This window comes from Lissotriton helveticus, chromosome 7 (genome assembly GCF_964261635.1).
Source record: "Lissotriton helveticus chromosome 7, aLisHel1.1, whole genome shotgun sequence".
Taxonomy (NCBI): Eukaryota; Metazoa; Chordata; class Amphibia; order Caudata; family Salamandridae; genus Lissotriton; species Lissotriton helveticus.
In genome coordinates this window covers 570,443,589-570,460,261 of record NC_136068.1, presented here as the reverse complement: position 1 = coordinate 570,460,261, position 16,673 = coordinate 570,443,589, and the positions used below count along the sequence as shown (strand labels likewise).

The 16,673-nt window shown below is 43.9% G+C and overlaps 1 protein-coding gene across 4 annotated transcripts in view; it reads left to right on the top strand.

Annotated features, from left to right (window-relative positions):
• STK36 (serine/threonine kinase 36) overlaps nucleotides 1–16,673 on the top strand; it is a 272,812-nt gene that overhangs the window by 107,408 nt on the left and 148,731 nt on the right. For all 4 annotated transcript variants that reach the window (XM_078652681.1, XM_078652680.1, XM_078652678.1 and 1 more), the window contains exons 7-8: nucleotides 367–536; nucleotides 5,751–5,983. In XM_078652681.1, the coding sequence (XP_078508807.1) occupies nucleotides 367–536; nucleotides 5,751–5,983 (403 nt within the window). The remainder of the gene's footprint in view (nucleotides 1–366; nucleotides 537–5,750; nucleotides 5,984–16,673) is intronic.

Genomic DNA, 16,673 nt, shown 5'->3' with positions numbered 1-16,673 from the left:
TGATAAGTGATCGTGTTCAATGGGTCTTTGCAAGAGTTCATATTACAGTTCTCCTATTGCATGATTGAAACAAAAAGGCGGGCTTGCAAATAAATAGAAGTAGCACATGGAAATAAACCTAAATCACTATTTCAAATGTGATAGTGGATGGTATGTAGCGTACCTCCGTGATCCTATTCGTCGTTCGTGCTGCAAGTGGTTGCCTTAGGCCCTGATGATTTTTATTAACAGAGAGAAATCAGAAGTGTGACTTTGGAACAATGTAAGCCAACCTTTTTTTTTAATAACCATCCACAATGCACGTTTTGGTTGAATTTTCTGAGTTCTCCTTTAGTTATTGGTTAATGCTCTGCTTTCCCTCCCCAGTAATCGATGACACAGCTGAACAGGGTATACAGAATCCCTTCACCGTCCAGTTGCCCCCTGAGCTGCAACAGTTGAAAGAAGAACAAGTGCATTCGCTAGCACCTAAAAGTGGTCAATCGAAGATCTTGCGCAAGGCACGCCAGAAAATGGCAGAGCAAGCAAAAAAGAAGGTAACCTGGTCTTTGCGAGAGGCAGGGGTTAGTTAGTAAGGAAGAGAATAGTAAGGTAGAGGAAAGTACGCGCCTCAGTGATGAAATAGTCCACCTGCCCCTCTTTTAAAAAAAAATATATTTTAACTGTTTTTGTTTTCTAACCCTAGTCATTTTATTTCTTGTACTAAGCCAGACAGGTTAAGTCCTGGGTCCAAACAAAATTCATTTGTCTGAACCTGACAGACCAAAAATGTGTTTCTGTGCAAGAATTCTGTTCTGAACTTTACTTCCACGTGTGCCAGCTTCCACAGCTAATGATAATACTTTTTTTCAGCATTTTCACTCCTTGCTTCATATCTCCCACTGCCCTTAGTTTACTGTTATGACTGTTCTCTCAGCTTATCCTTTCAGAGTGGTGACTGTAGCTGACCCTTGTGACCTTAGCATAAGCGATGAATGAAGATTGGATAGTGATGCGCCATTGTATTTTTTTCTTTATAACCTGATGAGGCTTGCCTCTTCTATTGTAACATCACTGACAATCAATATATAGTGCAGTAGCTGGATAGCAGGCTTGTTACCAAGTTCAAAACTTTTTATTAGTTTTGTGCAAGTGACATAACAAATAATTAAGGCAAAAAGAGGGAGAAACTAGAGCAACAACCCTAGTACTGTGCTACGGTATAGTTGCATAAACATTACCGAGCGTTGACGAAAATAAGATTATTTTGACAAAATAATTCAGCATGTCTGGAGATGCAGTTGTGTAGAGTTAAGGAATACTAATTATAAATCAGACCTAGGCACAATAATGTGTAGGGAAAGATCAGAAAGGATGTTCAAAAGGAAAAATTTATCAGATGGATATCTTGAGATATATCTGCGTTTAGCAAACTCTATAATCTCTTATCTAGGTAAAAGATGTGAAGAGTTACTTAAAATGGTTTTGCAATTTCCAAGTATTTATCTAGATAGTACCAAAGATGACCCGGGCCCTCTTGCAGGTATATGAGGAGGCCTTCGATAAGTGAATCCTCCCTCCCACCATGAGACGGGGCAAAATATGTATGATCCTGAAGCTGGGTGGGGATCACTGTGAACCCACTTTCTATCGCCCAATCACCATGATCAATGCTGACATGAAATTACTGTGCAAACTATTAGTCTCTCCCTTGGGACCCCATATGCTGCACTTCGTACACAAGGAACAATGTGGCTTCATACCGGGACGCAACACGGCGATGAACCTGTGCTGCCTAATCCACATTATGCAGAAAGTGAAACACTGGGAGGAGGAAATGGTACTAGTGTCTATAGACCTAGCTAAGACATTTTACACGGTCAACTGGGGTTACCTTCTAGAGGTCCTCAGGGCCATGGGGCTGGGACTCAGATTCCGCTGGTCGGTCAAAATACTATGCACTGAGCCATGAGCTTGGTGAGACGGGGGGGCTCGATCTGAAGAGTGGGTTCTAGGGTGAGGCACCCAACAGGGATGCCCTCTCTCGCCCCTCCTTTTTGCCCCGGCCATTGAGCCTTTGGCAGTGCGGATGAGAGCTGAGTTGGATCAGTGGGGTATCTAGGTAGGAGACACGACCTACATCATTTCTCTATAAGAGGACGATGCGCTCTTTTACCTAGCATACCCCGGAGTGGCTGTACCCAGACTTTTGCTCCATTTGGACAGATTCGGGGAGGTCTCTGGCCTGTGACTCAACTGTAATAAATCACTGATCTTCCCTCTGGCGGGCATGACTGCCACACGTTTGGGGTGGCTCCCAGGCTTGAAACACAGATGGGAACGAGCACACTTCCGATACCTTGGAGTCCAGATGGTGCTAGACAATGCCCAATTAATAGCCCTGAACTTGGATAGGACCCTTTAGGCCCTACAGTGATCGGTGAACTTCTGGAACACCCTACCGCTGTCCTTAATGGGCAGACTTGCTGTTTCTAAGATGGTAATACTCCCTAAGTGCCTTTACGCACTTCAATCCTCACTCGGCTCAATTCCGACACGAATATTCAAGCAACTGTACACAATACTCATCTCACTACTGTGGGCTGGGAGGCACAGCAGAGAGGCCTTTAATACCCTGACAAGTAGATACGAAGAAGAGGGGCTGGAGGCCCCCCCATGCTTCCACCTGTACTACTTTGCCGCCCAGCTGCAGCATACATCTCGCTGGTAGAAGGGGACAATTGGGAAAAACCACTACTTGCTGGATGGGCAGAACCAGACCCTGTTGGGATTCTGACCCCTATCAGAGACATGGAAATACACATGTCCTTCCAGGCTTGGAGGGACGGTGGATGCGAGGTCCTCACAGATCTTTACCCGAAAGAGACCTTTATAACCTAAGAACAAGCAAGTGACAGTTTCGCTCTTGGACAGGGTCATTATTTACAGTACAGGGCGATTCAGGAGGTAGTTAAAGTCACCTGGTCCCAATACCCAGATATTCTCCAACCGACACACACTTTAGACCCTACTGCTCACATTTGGAGCAGAGCGTAGGATGATATCACTCCTGTCTAAAGCCATGAGGCAGGATTCAACTGCCCAGTCACTGCGGTCAAGGGCTGCTTGAGAGAGGGACCTTAGCACACAACTAGACGTTAGGGCTTGGGCGGCCATTAGCGAACTCACACACTCAGTCTCCTGCAATGCAAGGTATAAACTGATCCATTATAATTTTCTACATCGCACCTACCTCACACCAACGAAGTTGCAAAACATCTCACACAATAATGATGGCGAGTGCCTCCTGTGCTCAACAGGGGAAGCCTATTTTCTACACCACCCCCTTTTCTGAATTATTTTCTACACCTGGCATAGGCGTGCCCTGAACTGAGACAGTTTTGGACCCTGTTGGCTGAAAAGGTGTGCACAACCACACGTCTCCTATAAGAGATAAGCCATTTCAATGCCTGCTTGCCCACATACGCAAACCCACTAAACGGAAAATATCATATAAACTCCTTCAGCTGATGCTGGTCCTGGCTGGATGCAGAGTGGCCATAACTTGGATGGGGCAGAGAAGCCCAGATATAGCAACATGGCTTAGAGATGTCATGGAATGGACACCTGCCGAGGAAACACATGAAAATAACATGCAAAGGTGAGGGGTTACGGGCAGACCTCACAGAACGGAGAGAATTGTGCATCTCTGTTCTTACATCCAGGGAGGGACTGAGCTGAGTGATACTGCGACCAGCAGGAGTGAAACGGGCTTAGTTGAAAGTCAGGAGGGTGGAGGGGCAAGGGCAGATCGATGAAACGAGTGCTTAACTCAATGCTTACTGTCCACTATGATGTACTGTATGATACCCTCCTCTTGGATAACCATGTTATTGATTCTATGACTTTTCATGCCGTCCTCGGCTACACAGAGTTTGTGTTTAAAGTGCCTACGAACTATTGTATGCTGGTTTTTTCATTAAAACAAAATGGATAAATAAAGTTTTTAAAAAAGATGGCTGGTACTTCAGACGATGTCTTTGTTTCTCGATACAATATTGTCACGCTTTCCTCTATATGTGGCCCAGTCCCGCTAGTTACGTTGTGCCTATATCCTGCTGGATAACATGTTTTGGCTGGTATAATTATAAGAAGATCAAGGCTATCCTTGTTATTAGGCGGAGGATCTTTCTGTGCTGCCTGGGCATCTAAGCACCATATACCAGGAAAATGATGGGCATGAATTAAAAAACATGTTTTTAAGCTCGGAGCATATATTTCAGTAGGCCAAAATGGCTGCATGTTTAAATGGGTTAAATTCCCCGTCTGCTTGACAGTAGGTTAGGAGTGGTAAAATGGCTCATTTAAACATCTTCTCTAGGGTCCATTAAGCTCTTTATAAAATCATAAAGTGAGTTTGCGATGGATCCTTGTTATCTTGAAACTAAAGAGGGAACTCCAAATCTGAGACCACTTTCCCCAGTTGTTGGTAGCCTTGTTTTGAAGGGAAATAAGCTCCAGTATTTGTCCTACTATCTTTGGAAGAGAGACCAAAGTTATCCTTAACTCGAATAGGCAACTTGGAAAGGCTCCCCTGCGGGAGGTGTTTCCCTCTACACTGTGTTATGAGAGGTTCAGTAAAAGAAGAGTATTGGAACCTTTTATTCCTGGATTCTGTGGCATGTTAGCGGGACCTTTTCTATTGCCTAGCTGCAAATGCAATTCAAACAGATCTCTTAATCTAATAAGGGAATCTTAGTCATTCCCAGCATGTAGATGCCAAGACTAATTGTGCTTAACAGTTACAATAATTTGGTTCACAGTTATCTCCATTACCATTTTGTTCAACAAAAGACTCTGGTATTCACCAATGTCAGTTGGTGAGGAGAATTAAGTACTGTTCGCATTTAAAGCCCTTGAAGGCAGACAGGAATCAATAATGTAACAATCCTTAAATTCACGCGTTGGACATTATTAAGTATCATATGTACAACAGTTTATGCCAATTATAGCCTTTGAACCCTGAACTTTGTGTTCATGTTTAACATTTCTGTTCAATCAGTGATTATAGCTGCTTATGGGGAAAGGCAAAGGCCACTGTCTAAGTTGTCTATTATTCTGTACAACGGATCCAGAATCTGGGAATTTAAGGGAAAGAAATCAATGCAGAATGCTTTGGGTTGATCTTCCTCTCTTCAACATTATATTTAAGATATGAGTTGGCACGGGGGGCAGGGGGGTGGAACGGGTTGGGGGTAGGGGCACTTCAGTCAATAGAACACGTCATAGGAGAGCAATTAGTATGGTTCTACACACCAGACTTGAACCTATCCCAGGGTTTTTTTCTGTAGAGAAAGCAGCACTGAAGAACCCTCATCAACACTGGGTACTCCACCCTGTGACCTAGAACACTTTGTGGAACCCACCTTCCAAATATGATGGCCCGCTGTTACCCACTGGGTTCTTCATAGCAGTAAACTCCTGCAGCCCCGGTGGCCGTTCTGCACCTGTGCTCCACTTCATCTCTAAATTGTGTTCTTTATGATTCTAACTTGTGCACACTTCTCCGAGGATGCTGTAGTCCTTTATCTAACCAAAAGCAAGTTGTGGGCTAATCCCCAAAGAATTCGGTCTTGTCACTGAAGAGAAGCAGTTGATCTTATGCTCGCAAATTGAGGTCCTGTTTCTGAGCAGAATATTTCTGATATGCCCGTTATGAAGAAAATAGATGTCAATACTGCATGGTACTAATGTTTAAAAACTCTTTGCAGGAGCTGACGAAAGCTGAGGTGCCTCCCAAAGATGCACCAAAAGATGGAAAACCACCACCTGCCCTAGCCCAAGGGCATCGGTCCTTAAAGACTAGACCCCTAGCTGAGGAGGTGGTCTTAAAAGACAAAGACTCTGTTTCAGTCATCCCAACATCTGAGACATCAACTGCTGACTTAGTGGGGCATAGAAGCCAGAAGGAATGGGAGGTGGAGGTATCGCCACCAACGCCAAGGTGAATCTTGCATATTGATTGTTTCCAGAAGGGCCTGAGTAGACCGGGGACCAAAAGCAGTGTGAGATGGAGCAATCAATATGGTTTGCTTGGGAAAGTGTGTCATGGTGAATGAGAATCCAGTGGAAGAGTGGCAGCAGAACTCTGAGTTGAAGGCATGAGAATCTCCTCTGATAAAAAGGTGTAGCGCAGGAGGAGCGATGGTGAATCATGGGGTAGTTAGAAAGTGTGATGGGTGCCTCTGATGAAAGGAGTGTGAGATGGAAAGAGAAAAATAGGCAGATGGTAAAACCTAGGACAAGATGGGATATAGATAGCAGAAGAACAGGTAATATTTGTGGGTAAAGAGCTTCTGGTTCACAAACAGTTTGGCAATTATGTAGACACTATCACAAGTTAGTTATTGCTTCCAATGCCATCACTTCAGTTTCTCTTTCTCAGTCTCCCATTGTTAGTCCTTCTTCCCCTTGTCTTCACTTCATGCTCTCATTACTCACCAGCAGTCCACTCTTGTGACTTTTCCATTCCTCTCATCTATGCCCGTTCCTGACCTACATCTTATAATCTTTCATCTCCAGCTGCTCTCCTCTTCCTCCATTTCTTCTCTTCCTCTGCCTCTGTTGTTCCTCCTTTTAACATTGCCATTTCTATCCCTTCTGTTTTTCTGCATTGTTCAATGTAATTATTTATTCACATGATATGTCAATTTTACAAAATGTACATAGCTTTGCAAATTCCAAAGCATAGCAGTAAATATTGAACTCCCTGTTAGTGCTGTAAACTGAGAAGTATCATGCTGCATTTCAGCCAGCAATCGGTTTTCTCGAAGCCGTATCTAAACTAGATTGAAGAAAAGATAGCTTATTTTGGAATCTAGCTCTCTTTTCTCTAAATGAGAAATGGATCAATGGAAGGTAATTATGCTAAATTGCTTGAAAGAGTTGAAAATGAATAATGCTCTTCTATCGAAGTCAGCACTTCCCCAAAATGCACAACGTCGTCTGCTGAAACCTCAGTTAATTTTCCTAACTTTTGTGAACAGGATAACTGACCACAGTATTCTGCCTTTTTCACCTTTCCTGAAAAAAATGTTTCCGCTTTCAATCAACTGTGTGTCCACTTGCTTTATCAATGATTTCTTTATTGGGAATTGTGTTTTACAAAATAACACATCTCACCCTTTTTGCTCCCTACAGACCGCGCATCATTTGTGTCCAATAGGAAGTAATACTGACCCATGATAAGGAGTCCTAGGCACTGCGTAGTATGTCTGCAGGAGTGTCATTTTTTTTATAGCAATTGTGTGGAGGAAGAAAGGTATCCAGCTATTTTGCAGGCTATAATGTACAAGTGAGCAAGGGAAAATATCACCCCCTAAAACAATACGGTTCAAACCACTGTAGGGATTGTCATCCACCATACACGACCTCGAGGCCAAACTTTATATTGGCAAACACAAAAAGACTCTTCATCGCGACAGGTCCAAGACGAAAGGAAGGTCCCAATCCTGCTCCCGAAGTAATTCCCACTGCAGATCTTCGCTGCAGTTGCATCCGCAGTTGAAGTCTTTTTGCAAGCCCAAGAAAAAAATATAAAAAGTTACATTGGGAATCTGCCCCTTACCGTCCGTCATCAATTTCAATAAGGGTATGTGGGAAATAACATGCCTTCTGGTCTGCTCATAATCTCCATTAGAGTCATAAGATAGGAACACAGACCACACAGGGGGGAGTTGCGGACTCGGCGGCGGGAGGGGGGTAGAGTTGGGGAGAGTTGAGGGAAGGGTGGGGGACGGGGGGTGGAGGGAGTTTTCACTGAGTTCATTACGATTTAAGCGACATGTAACTACACAATGACTACGCATGGGGCAAATGGGGACTACAATATCCTTGTTACTGTTAGGCATCTGCTTGATTGCTAGATTTGTTAAGAGGATTTTTTCCATGACTTGAGTGATTACAATGTAACTTTGTACCTTGCTGGATTTACTATACTGGAGATGTACACTGAAAAACATAATAAATAAAGTTTGGAAAAAAAAACAAATCTCCATTAGAGTCAATTCAGAGACTAGTCCCTGTGCACCCCGAGTTTGTGGTCCTGCTACAAAAGAAAGCGCCTCCTTCGCAGGATTTTATCGGAGGGTGGTGGAAGTTAGAGTTGCAGCTCCCTAATATAGAATTCAAGGCTCATTTTTAACTGAGGCACTTCAGCTAGGTCAGGCCCCTACAGAACCTCTACTGCCATTTAATGAGGCCTTTACGGACACACTTTTTGGCACTTGGGTTAAACTATGTTCCAGTCCACCTGTTTCGCAGGTTTCGCATCGGCATCATCCTGCACTGGGCTACCCAGCCTTTCTTATCCATGATCTTAGACCAGAGAATTTGGTGGTGCAGGCATCCACTAGCAAAGTGCTAGAGATCGCGGGTCACCCGACCAATAATTTCGCCACTTCTGGCTTCGGGCCCATATACTTCACTTTATCATATACATTGATCAGATGACCACACAATCTACTACCAATAATTGTGGGATTCCTTTCGATTCTTTCTAGTGTACCCGACTTACCATCCACTTTTACGGGTACCTATGACCACAATGGGTCAGGGAGCTAGCTGTAAAAGGAAAGGCAGCAAAATACAAAACCCAACATAAAATTACTTTCTTTCATTGAAATGACCACGGACAACTGGAAGTTTTGAAAGTTTATCTTAAATTCAAATAAAGGGCAGTCATACAGTTTTATCAGAAGAGTGCTCGTGCGACAGGGAACCTGCTAAGGGAGAGGGAAACTAAGATAAGGGGCAAAGTGAACACGCTATAAATCTGAGTTACTTTTAGCCAGTTTACGAGAGAAAAACCAAGACCATATCAGGAAGTTGCAAGGTGCAATACAGAAAATGATTTCTAAAAGGTAGGGTAACATAGGAACACGCTATGAAATCAAATGCAAATGACTTTATGAAATGCAATGGTTGCAGGAAAAAGCATGGAAAATTAATTCACGTGCAAAGGTATGTCTTTATTGAAGCAAAGACAGAAAAATAGAAAGGTGCAGTTTCAAGAGATTTAGAGCAATATTTACCTAGACTGGTGTGAAAAACCAAACCCTGGCCACGGGTCAGTTAAGGACAGGAAACCCTCAAGGAAGGATACCCCTCAATGGACAGCAGGTGCAGAAATGGACCCCCAAGACAGGACAGGAAACCCTCAGATTAGGATCAGGACAGGACCACCAGGATACGACCAGCACCCGCAGTTCGGAAGCAACGCCTGCGCTCCACCCTCTCTGCAGCTATCGATCAGGACCCCGATTGGGTCAGCGAATTCCCCAGCAAAGTGCTTCGCCAGCACTTAAGGTTCAGTAAAACCTTCAGAGTCTATGGTCAAATTTCGGACAGAGAGCTCCGCAGCTCCTCTGTATCAAGTCACCTATTGAGTGCGTTGGGTCAGTGACAGGTCAGCTATTCAGACAAGTCGGACAATTTCCCTAGGTGAACCTAGGCTAGATATACTGTTTTGGGACAAGGTACCACCCCCCAATGTTGCAAAGTGTCAGAATCCCCAAATTTCAATTGGTCCTAAGGTAGGATTTGGTTAACACACCAATCAGAACAGACTATTACAAGCCCTACTTAGCATCCTAGGGTGCCGCCTAGCAAGATTGGGGTTCCCACGAGAAGTCGCAGAGAATACAATGGAAACTTATACATTTCTAACAACATAGGGACATTTGGCTTCATCCTCCTGGGTCAGAGGTAATTCTCTCAGGAGCATCTCGACTGTGGCTGCCAGCTGACTGAGTTCCACGGTCCAAGTTTGTCTCTGGCCTTGCATCTGGAGCATCTATTTAAACAACAAGGGGACCCCAATTGGTAACAGCGAGGGACCTCGGGGAAGTTAATCATGTAGAAACAACAATGGTCCCTGGCAGGGAATTGGATGATTGAAAAAATGAATATAGACTCAGTCAGTTCTATATTGATAAAGACATACCCAGCCGGGCAGTGGTCTTCCAAGTTTTATATTTTAAATGAGGACATACAAAACAGAATAACACCTTCAACAGTTCACGTGCGTGGGGCACAAGCCTGTACCCAAACCACGACCGTGCACAGACAGAGACATACACAAAAGGGCTTTTACAAGGCAAAATCAACAATCTCTATAGGGTTCCAGTTTTTGGACAGAGAGATTACTTATAGGTACCATTACAATGTTTCATTTTGTACATTTTCACAGGTATATGGTACAAATTGGGTCGACGACGTTTCGGACCCCCTTGTTAAATAATGGGGTCCATCATCAGGACAAGAAAATGGTTGCCTTTTTAGTTATTAGCCTCTTTAGCCAGGGAGGCAGTTAGCAAGCTCAAATAAGGGCGAGCGGGTAGAGGGTAGAAACAGGAACAGTGGAATAATCTATTCCGTGTTATTAGAATTTCCGAAATTTTTCGGAAATCCAAATAGAGTTCTGGAGGTGGGGGGGCGGGAAAGGATTAATTCCTTGTGTCCACTTGTACCAGTAATTCAGTAAAGGGTTCTTAAGGGTCCAAGGCGGGAAGGAGTAAATATCTTGAGTCCGCTTCAACCAGTGTACATTAATCAGAATTTCTCGAGGGTCCAGTGGCGGCAGACGAGTAGTGTCTTTGTCCGCTTGTACCTTCGGAGCCGAGTATTATCGGCGGCGCCGAGTCGCGCTGGGGTCCTGAAACCAGGGGGCCGGATCAATCGGCAGGCATTGAGCTCCTGGTTCCTGCGCAGAAAGGACCTTCAAAATGGCTCATGACCCATTTGGACCCCCATTTCCCGTGATACATGAAAAGTAAGCGAAAACAAATTAATACATAGAAATAAATGATTTGTATTACATGTCGTGACTTTGTACTTCAGATTCATCATCAGAAAAATATACTATGCAATTAGACATTAGTAATATATACATGGACACGAGAGCAACTGCACGGGCATCACCACGTTATCACGAAAGCTGCGTATTACGCATGCGCCCCCCTTTCCCTCCAGAACTACCTCTACGTAGAGTCACGTGAGTGTGACTCACGCATGCGTAAAAGTGAAAAGACAAGCAGCGGCCATTTTTAGGGACACGGATTAATCGTATTAGTAGAACACCTAAGCAAGCTTCGCTACCTTTCACGCGTATCCAAAATAAAGATATTAATAATAACGTACGTTTGTTATGAGGTTATGACAAGTTGAGGTTCATGAATCGAGCAAGTCGCGATGCGAAATCTTGCTCTATCAATCCCCTCTTTGATGATATTTACTATCATCACACATAGATGGAACCAGATGCCAACTTTCTTTCACACCTTGTACAACTCTATCTCTTCCAACATTCGATTTAATTTTTCCTTCTCATTTTTGGTAGGGTGAGAATTTTTCACCCTTTTGTAAATCTGATTATTTATTTCCTCCAATTCAAGTTCATCCGCATTCCGTTTCACTCCTCTTGCATTCACCTGATACTTCTTATTATGCCTTCGGCATTTGCAACAGACGAATATGAAAAATAGGATAAGACCTATAATTCCAATTGGCATCAGTACTTTGAACAATAAGCTTCTACCTAAGTTAGCAAACCAGTGACCTACATTTGAGAGACCATCAACTAGTCTCTTCCAGGCACTGTCAACCTCGAGTGGTTTGAGTTCCCTTTCCAAATTAGTAATGTTTTTCACATATCTTTTGAGCTGCACGCTATTGTCCGGAATGTAAGTGCAACAATGTTGCGCCTTCAACATCCGGCAGACTCCGCCCTCTTTTGCTAATAAGGTGTCAAGAGCAAGTCTGTCCTGTAAAACCATTGATCTGATCGCAACCATTTCGGTATTGACCAGCAGAAATCCATGAGCTGTATCAGTAGACAGCACATCCACTACTGTGGACAATTTGCAAATTCTGTGAGTGTTCAGAACCACTCCCACTCCAGGTATCAGTGCACTAAAAATACTACCCATTATTTCACCTACACTTTCTCTTTTACTACGCACTAAGCCATTAGTGTTTTCATTGCTTCCAGCAATTTCATTCACATGGTATATTTTCGGGAAAACAATGCCAAAGTAGCAGCTTCCATACCAGTGATCCGGCAATTTGAAATAAGCCTTGTCTCCACATATATAATAAATTCCAGGAAACACAGGCTCTGACCCATTTTTGAATCCCCAACCTCCAATTACCTTGTAATTATGCTCACATTGACTGGAACCAATGAAAATGTTATTATAATAATCAGTCTTCTCGCGGTGAAGACAGAGTTTCCCTTTCTTTTCAAAATCCAGCAACAGAGCAGGTCCTGCCTCGCCAGTTGAGGTGCTTTCCATGTTCTCAGCCCATTTAGGAGTTTTCTGTCTTTTGTCATTGGCCTTTCTTTGGAAACTCTCTCTTCTTTTCTCTGCCATGTTTAAAAATATTTTCTCTTGTTCATGCAATGAACAGGTCAGGTTGTCTCTATGTGCTTCAGCTATGTCTATATTACCTATAGTCAGAAAGTAGTCTCCCATATATCGTATTACGTCCCTTTTGGTATGTACAGGATTCAGATTTCCACGAATGGGAAGTTCAGAAAAGATCACGTCATTGTTAGAGTAATAGTACTGTAACGGTCCTCTTTTGTAAAATAAGCTTGCTAAAATACTACAGGAAATTCCATATGTCAGAGGCAAGTGATGGTATGTCACGCCTTCAGCTACAGAAGTAGGTAGCTTCATGCAGACATAGCAATCCTCTATCTCCATAGTCTCTACATAATGCACTAACAAGTTTGCGAAAACATTTAAGTGTGTCTGATTCCTAATTCCGTGGTAATGTAGTCCTTCCTCATCTGATGCATCTAAGTCTCGTTTTGTTTGTCTGAGTGCTTTCTCACGTCTTTCTATACTCCCTGTTGTCAGTTCTTCAGTGTCAGTAATCTGTGTAGGGGAAATATTAGTATTTTTACTAACCATAAAGGGAATGAAAACTGTTAGTCCTATCCAAACTAATATAACTATAACTATACTACATATACATACTTTGCAGCATGTTTTGCAACAACTGCAACTAGGCCTTCCATTCGTTCTTGACTCAGACATTTTGGCTCATAAGAAGTTTTTCAACCCCTCTTTGCAAGTTTACACAGATAGCTTACTCTGTGCAAACTCAGGTGAGCTCGTCTTCCTCTTCTTCGGAGTACTCAGCAACCGGTTCTCCGTCACTTTCGTCAGTGATATCAAGTTCCTCAAAATTTTCCAAGATTAAGTAGGTCCACTCCGGGTCCTGATATTTTTTGTTTTGTCTTTTTATTCGCTCACTTCTTCTCTTGGAGCTATCTTCAGGTATTTCTGCAATTCGGGGACTTCTCCTTAGATCTGCAAGTTTCTCTTGGACTGTTTTTATTCTTAATTTCAGTCTCTTAACATACCTTGGCTCAAGGTGTTTCTTTTTCTTTAGTCTTTTAGCTGGCACTGTGATTTGGCTTTCTTCTAATGCTCTCTTATTTTCGCTGGTCGGGGGCGCTTCTGTTTCTGTTTCTTCCCTACCTGTCTGACTAGTCCCAGGTCTTGTATCTATTTCTTCCGCCTGGTCACTAAGCTGGCCTTGTTCAGGTTGAATTTGCGTTTGGCTTTCAAATGTCTCTGTTTCTGTGTCCTGAACACGTTCTTCTAGTTCTGACTGATCCTGTTCAAGCACTTCGATCCCTTGATTTTCTTCTGCTCGAACTATTACACTTTTTCTAGTCTGTCCCTTTTCTATTTCAGGAGTTAGTGGAGGTGTGTCAATCACCTGATCTGTCCCTGTCTGACCTTCTTCTTCGTCCTCAGACTTGATGTGAATCTCAATGATCTGAGGGTCTTCGCCTGTGCCTTGCTCGACCTCACTATTCCACTCTCTGTCTTCTCTTATTCGCTCTCTTGTTCTGAGTGGATCTCCAGAGAGATCGACTATGGGTATCCAATCTTCTGGCCAGATTTCCGGCAGCTCGTCATCAGCTACTTCTGGACCAGCCTCCGTTGGATGTTCAGCAGTACTGGTGCTTGGCCGCGCGTCATCAGCTACCTCCGGGCCAACGTTTACAGGACCCTCCACTGGGCTGGTGCTCGATCGTCTTTCGTCAGCTACTTCAGGACCAACGTCTGCAGACCCCTCAGCTGGACGACCTTCTGCTCCAGGCTCCTCGTCAGGTATCACCTTCTGGGTATGGCTGGCATGGATCCACTTGGGAACGCCGGCGCACTTTACAGCAGTCGTCGTTACCAGGATTACTTGCCGCTTTTTTCCCCACCTTGGTGCAAGGCAACTTGAACGAGTGTGCTTCTTTATTTTAACCCAGTCACCAGGAACCAATTTGTGAACTGGTGTTGTCGGGTTGGCGACGGCGTCTGCCCCAATCTGGCGAGAGATAGAACGCACTTGGTCACCCAGTTGCTTGCAGTATTCAAGTACCAAATCATCAGAAATGCTTAACAGTTTGTATCCTGGTACCCATGCTTGTCTCATCACTCTTCCCATCAAAATCTCATGGGGGCTCAGGCCTGTTCTCCGATCTGGAATGCTTCTGAGTCCCATCAGAACAAGAGGCAAGGCAGCTATCCAGTTTAGGCCAGTAGAATCACATATTTTTGCCAGTCTATTCTTGATGGTGTCATTTATTTGTTCTACCACTCTAGAAGCCTCTGGATGATATGCACAGTGCAGCTTTTGTGTGATCCCGAATGCTTGGCAAAGCTGGGCCAAAACTTCATTCTGAAAATGGGTGCCTCTATCTGAGTCAATAAAGACTGGAACCCCGAACCTCGGTACTAGCTCTCTCAGCAATAACTTGGCTACTGTTATGGCGTCGCATTGTTTGGCAGGGTAAGCTTCCACCCACTTTGAAAATAGGCAGACAATGACAAGGACATATCTCTTTCCCTCACAACGGGGCATGGTAATGAAATCTATTTGTATTCTCACAAAGGGACCCCCTGATCTCCCAATTTTCATCAGTTCAACCTCTGTTCTCTTGCCAGCGTTGAACTGTTGACATGGCAGACACCTCTGGCAAAGGGACTCTGCTACCTTCCTGAATTTCTTGTTGTACCAAGTCTGTTGAAATACCAGAACCATGGCATCCCTACCGATGTGTGATCCTTCATGTATCAGTCTGGCCATTGGGGCAAGTAGTTGTCTGGGTAACACAGCCATACCATTCGGGCCCACAATGACACCATCCTCACGTCTTGGTTTACAACCTTCTTCCTTCCACTTCTCTTTCTCCTCCCAGGGCGCCACATGCTGCCATTTTCTCACTTCATCCCAGGTAGGCACTTCTTCAAACATCCTAAGTTGGCAGCTGTTTCCAGTCCCACCCCGCTTCGGATTTATTCGCATCTGCTCCATGGCGCATTGTTTTGCCACTCGATCAGCAAAATCGTTTCCCATTGATACAGGGTCAAGGCCCTTCTTATGAGCAACACACTTGACCACTGCCAATTCCTTTGGTAACTGGATCGCCTCTAAAAGGTCTTGAACCACTTTTCCATTTCGTATGGGGGTACCTGATGAAGTCAGGAATTCTCTTTGTAGCCATAACTGGCCAAAGTCATGCATCACCCATAACAGTACTGGCTGTCAGTATACACTGTTATTCTTTTGTCTTTTCCCAATTTGCATGCTCTAATCAGAGCGATCAATTCGGCTACTTGTGCAGACTTTACTCCAAATAAATAGGACGCTTCTTCAATTTTTGTTAACGATACCACAGCATAGGCAGCACTTAGGCCCCCTAGTTCATGCCTCAGGCACGAACCATCCACAAACCATTCCTCATCATGCACAGGCAAAGGAGTTTCTTTAATGTCTGGGCGAGGTTTAGTACTGAACTCTGTCAGATCAATACAGTCATGCTCATCATCTCCCTTACCTTCCATTACCATTGATTCAGGGAGTAGAGTGGCGGGGTTTAAAATATTGCATCTGCTGATGACAATGTTTGCAGCACCCATGAGAATCCTCTCATATTTAGTCAGCCGACTAGGGGTGAGATACTGAGTTTTTGTTCGGGTCAATAGAATCACAACTGCATGTGGAACATACACAGTTACAGGATGTCCCATGATAATGGACTCACTTTGTTCTAAACTGGTGCATGTTGCAGCTACTGCTTTCAGACATCCAGGTAATCCAGCAGCCACTGGATCCAATGTGGCAGAGAAATATGCCACAGGCCTTCTGGTGGTGCCATGTTCCTGAGTCAGGACTGACAATGCACAATTGTCACGAGTGTCACAGAATAGGCCAAACTCTTTGGAGTAGTCAGCCATCCCTAGAGCAGGAGCTGTACACAGACAATTTCGTAATTTTGTGAAAGCTGTTAAGCTCTCGTCATTCCATTCCACTGGGTCTTTTGCTCCTCTCTTTGTCATCTGAATCAAGGGCTTTGCAAGGACTGCGAATCCCACAATCCATTGCCTGCAGTAACCTACAACTCCGAGGAACATTCTGATTTCTTTCTGAGTACGGGGTAACTGCATATTTTGAATTATTCTTACTCTCTCTGAGGTAACTTTTCTTATGCCTTTTTCTATCTGGTGTCCCAGATACTTCACTGATTTTGAACAGAACTGTAATTTCTCAGGGGCCACTTTATGTCCCTTTTCACTCAGGTGATTCAGTAGGGCAATGGTGTCAACCACGCAATCCCT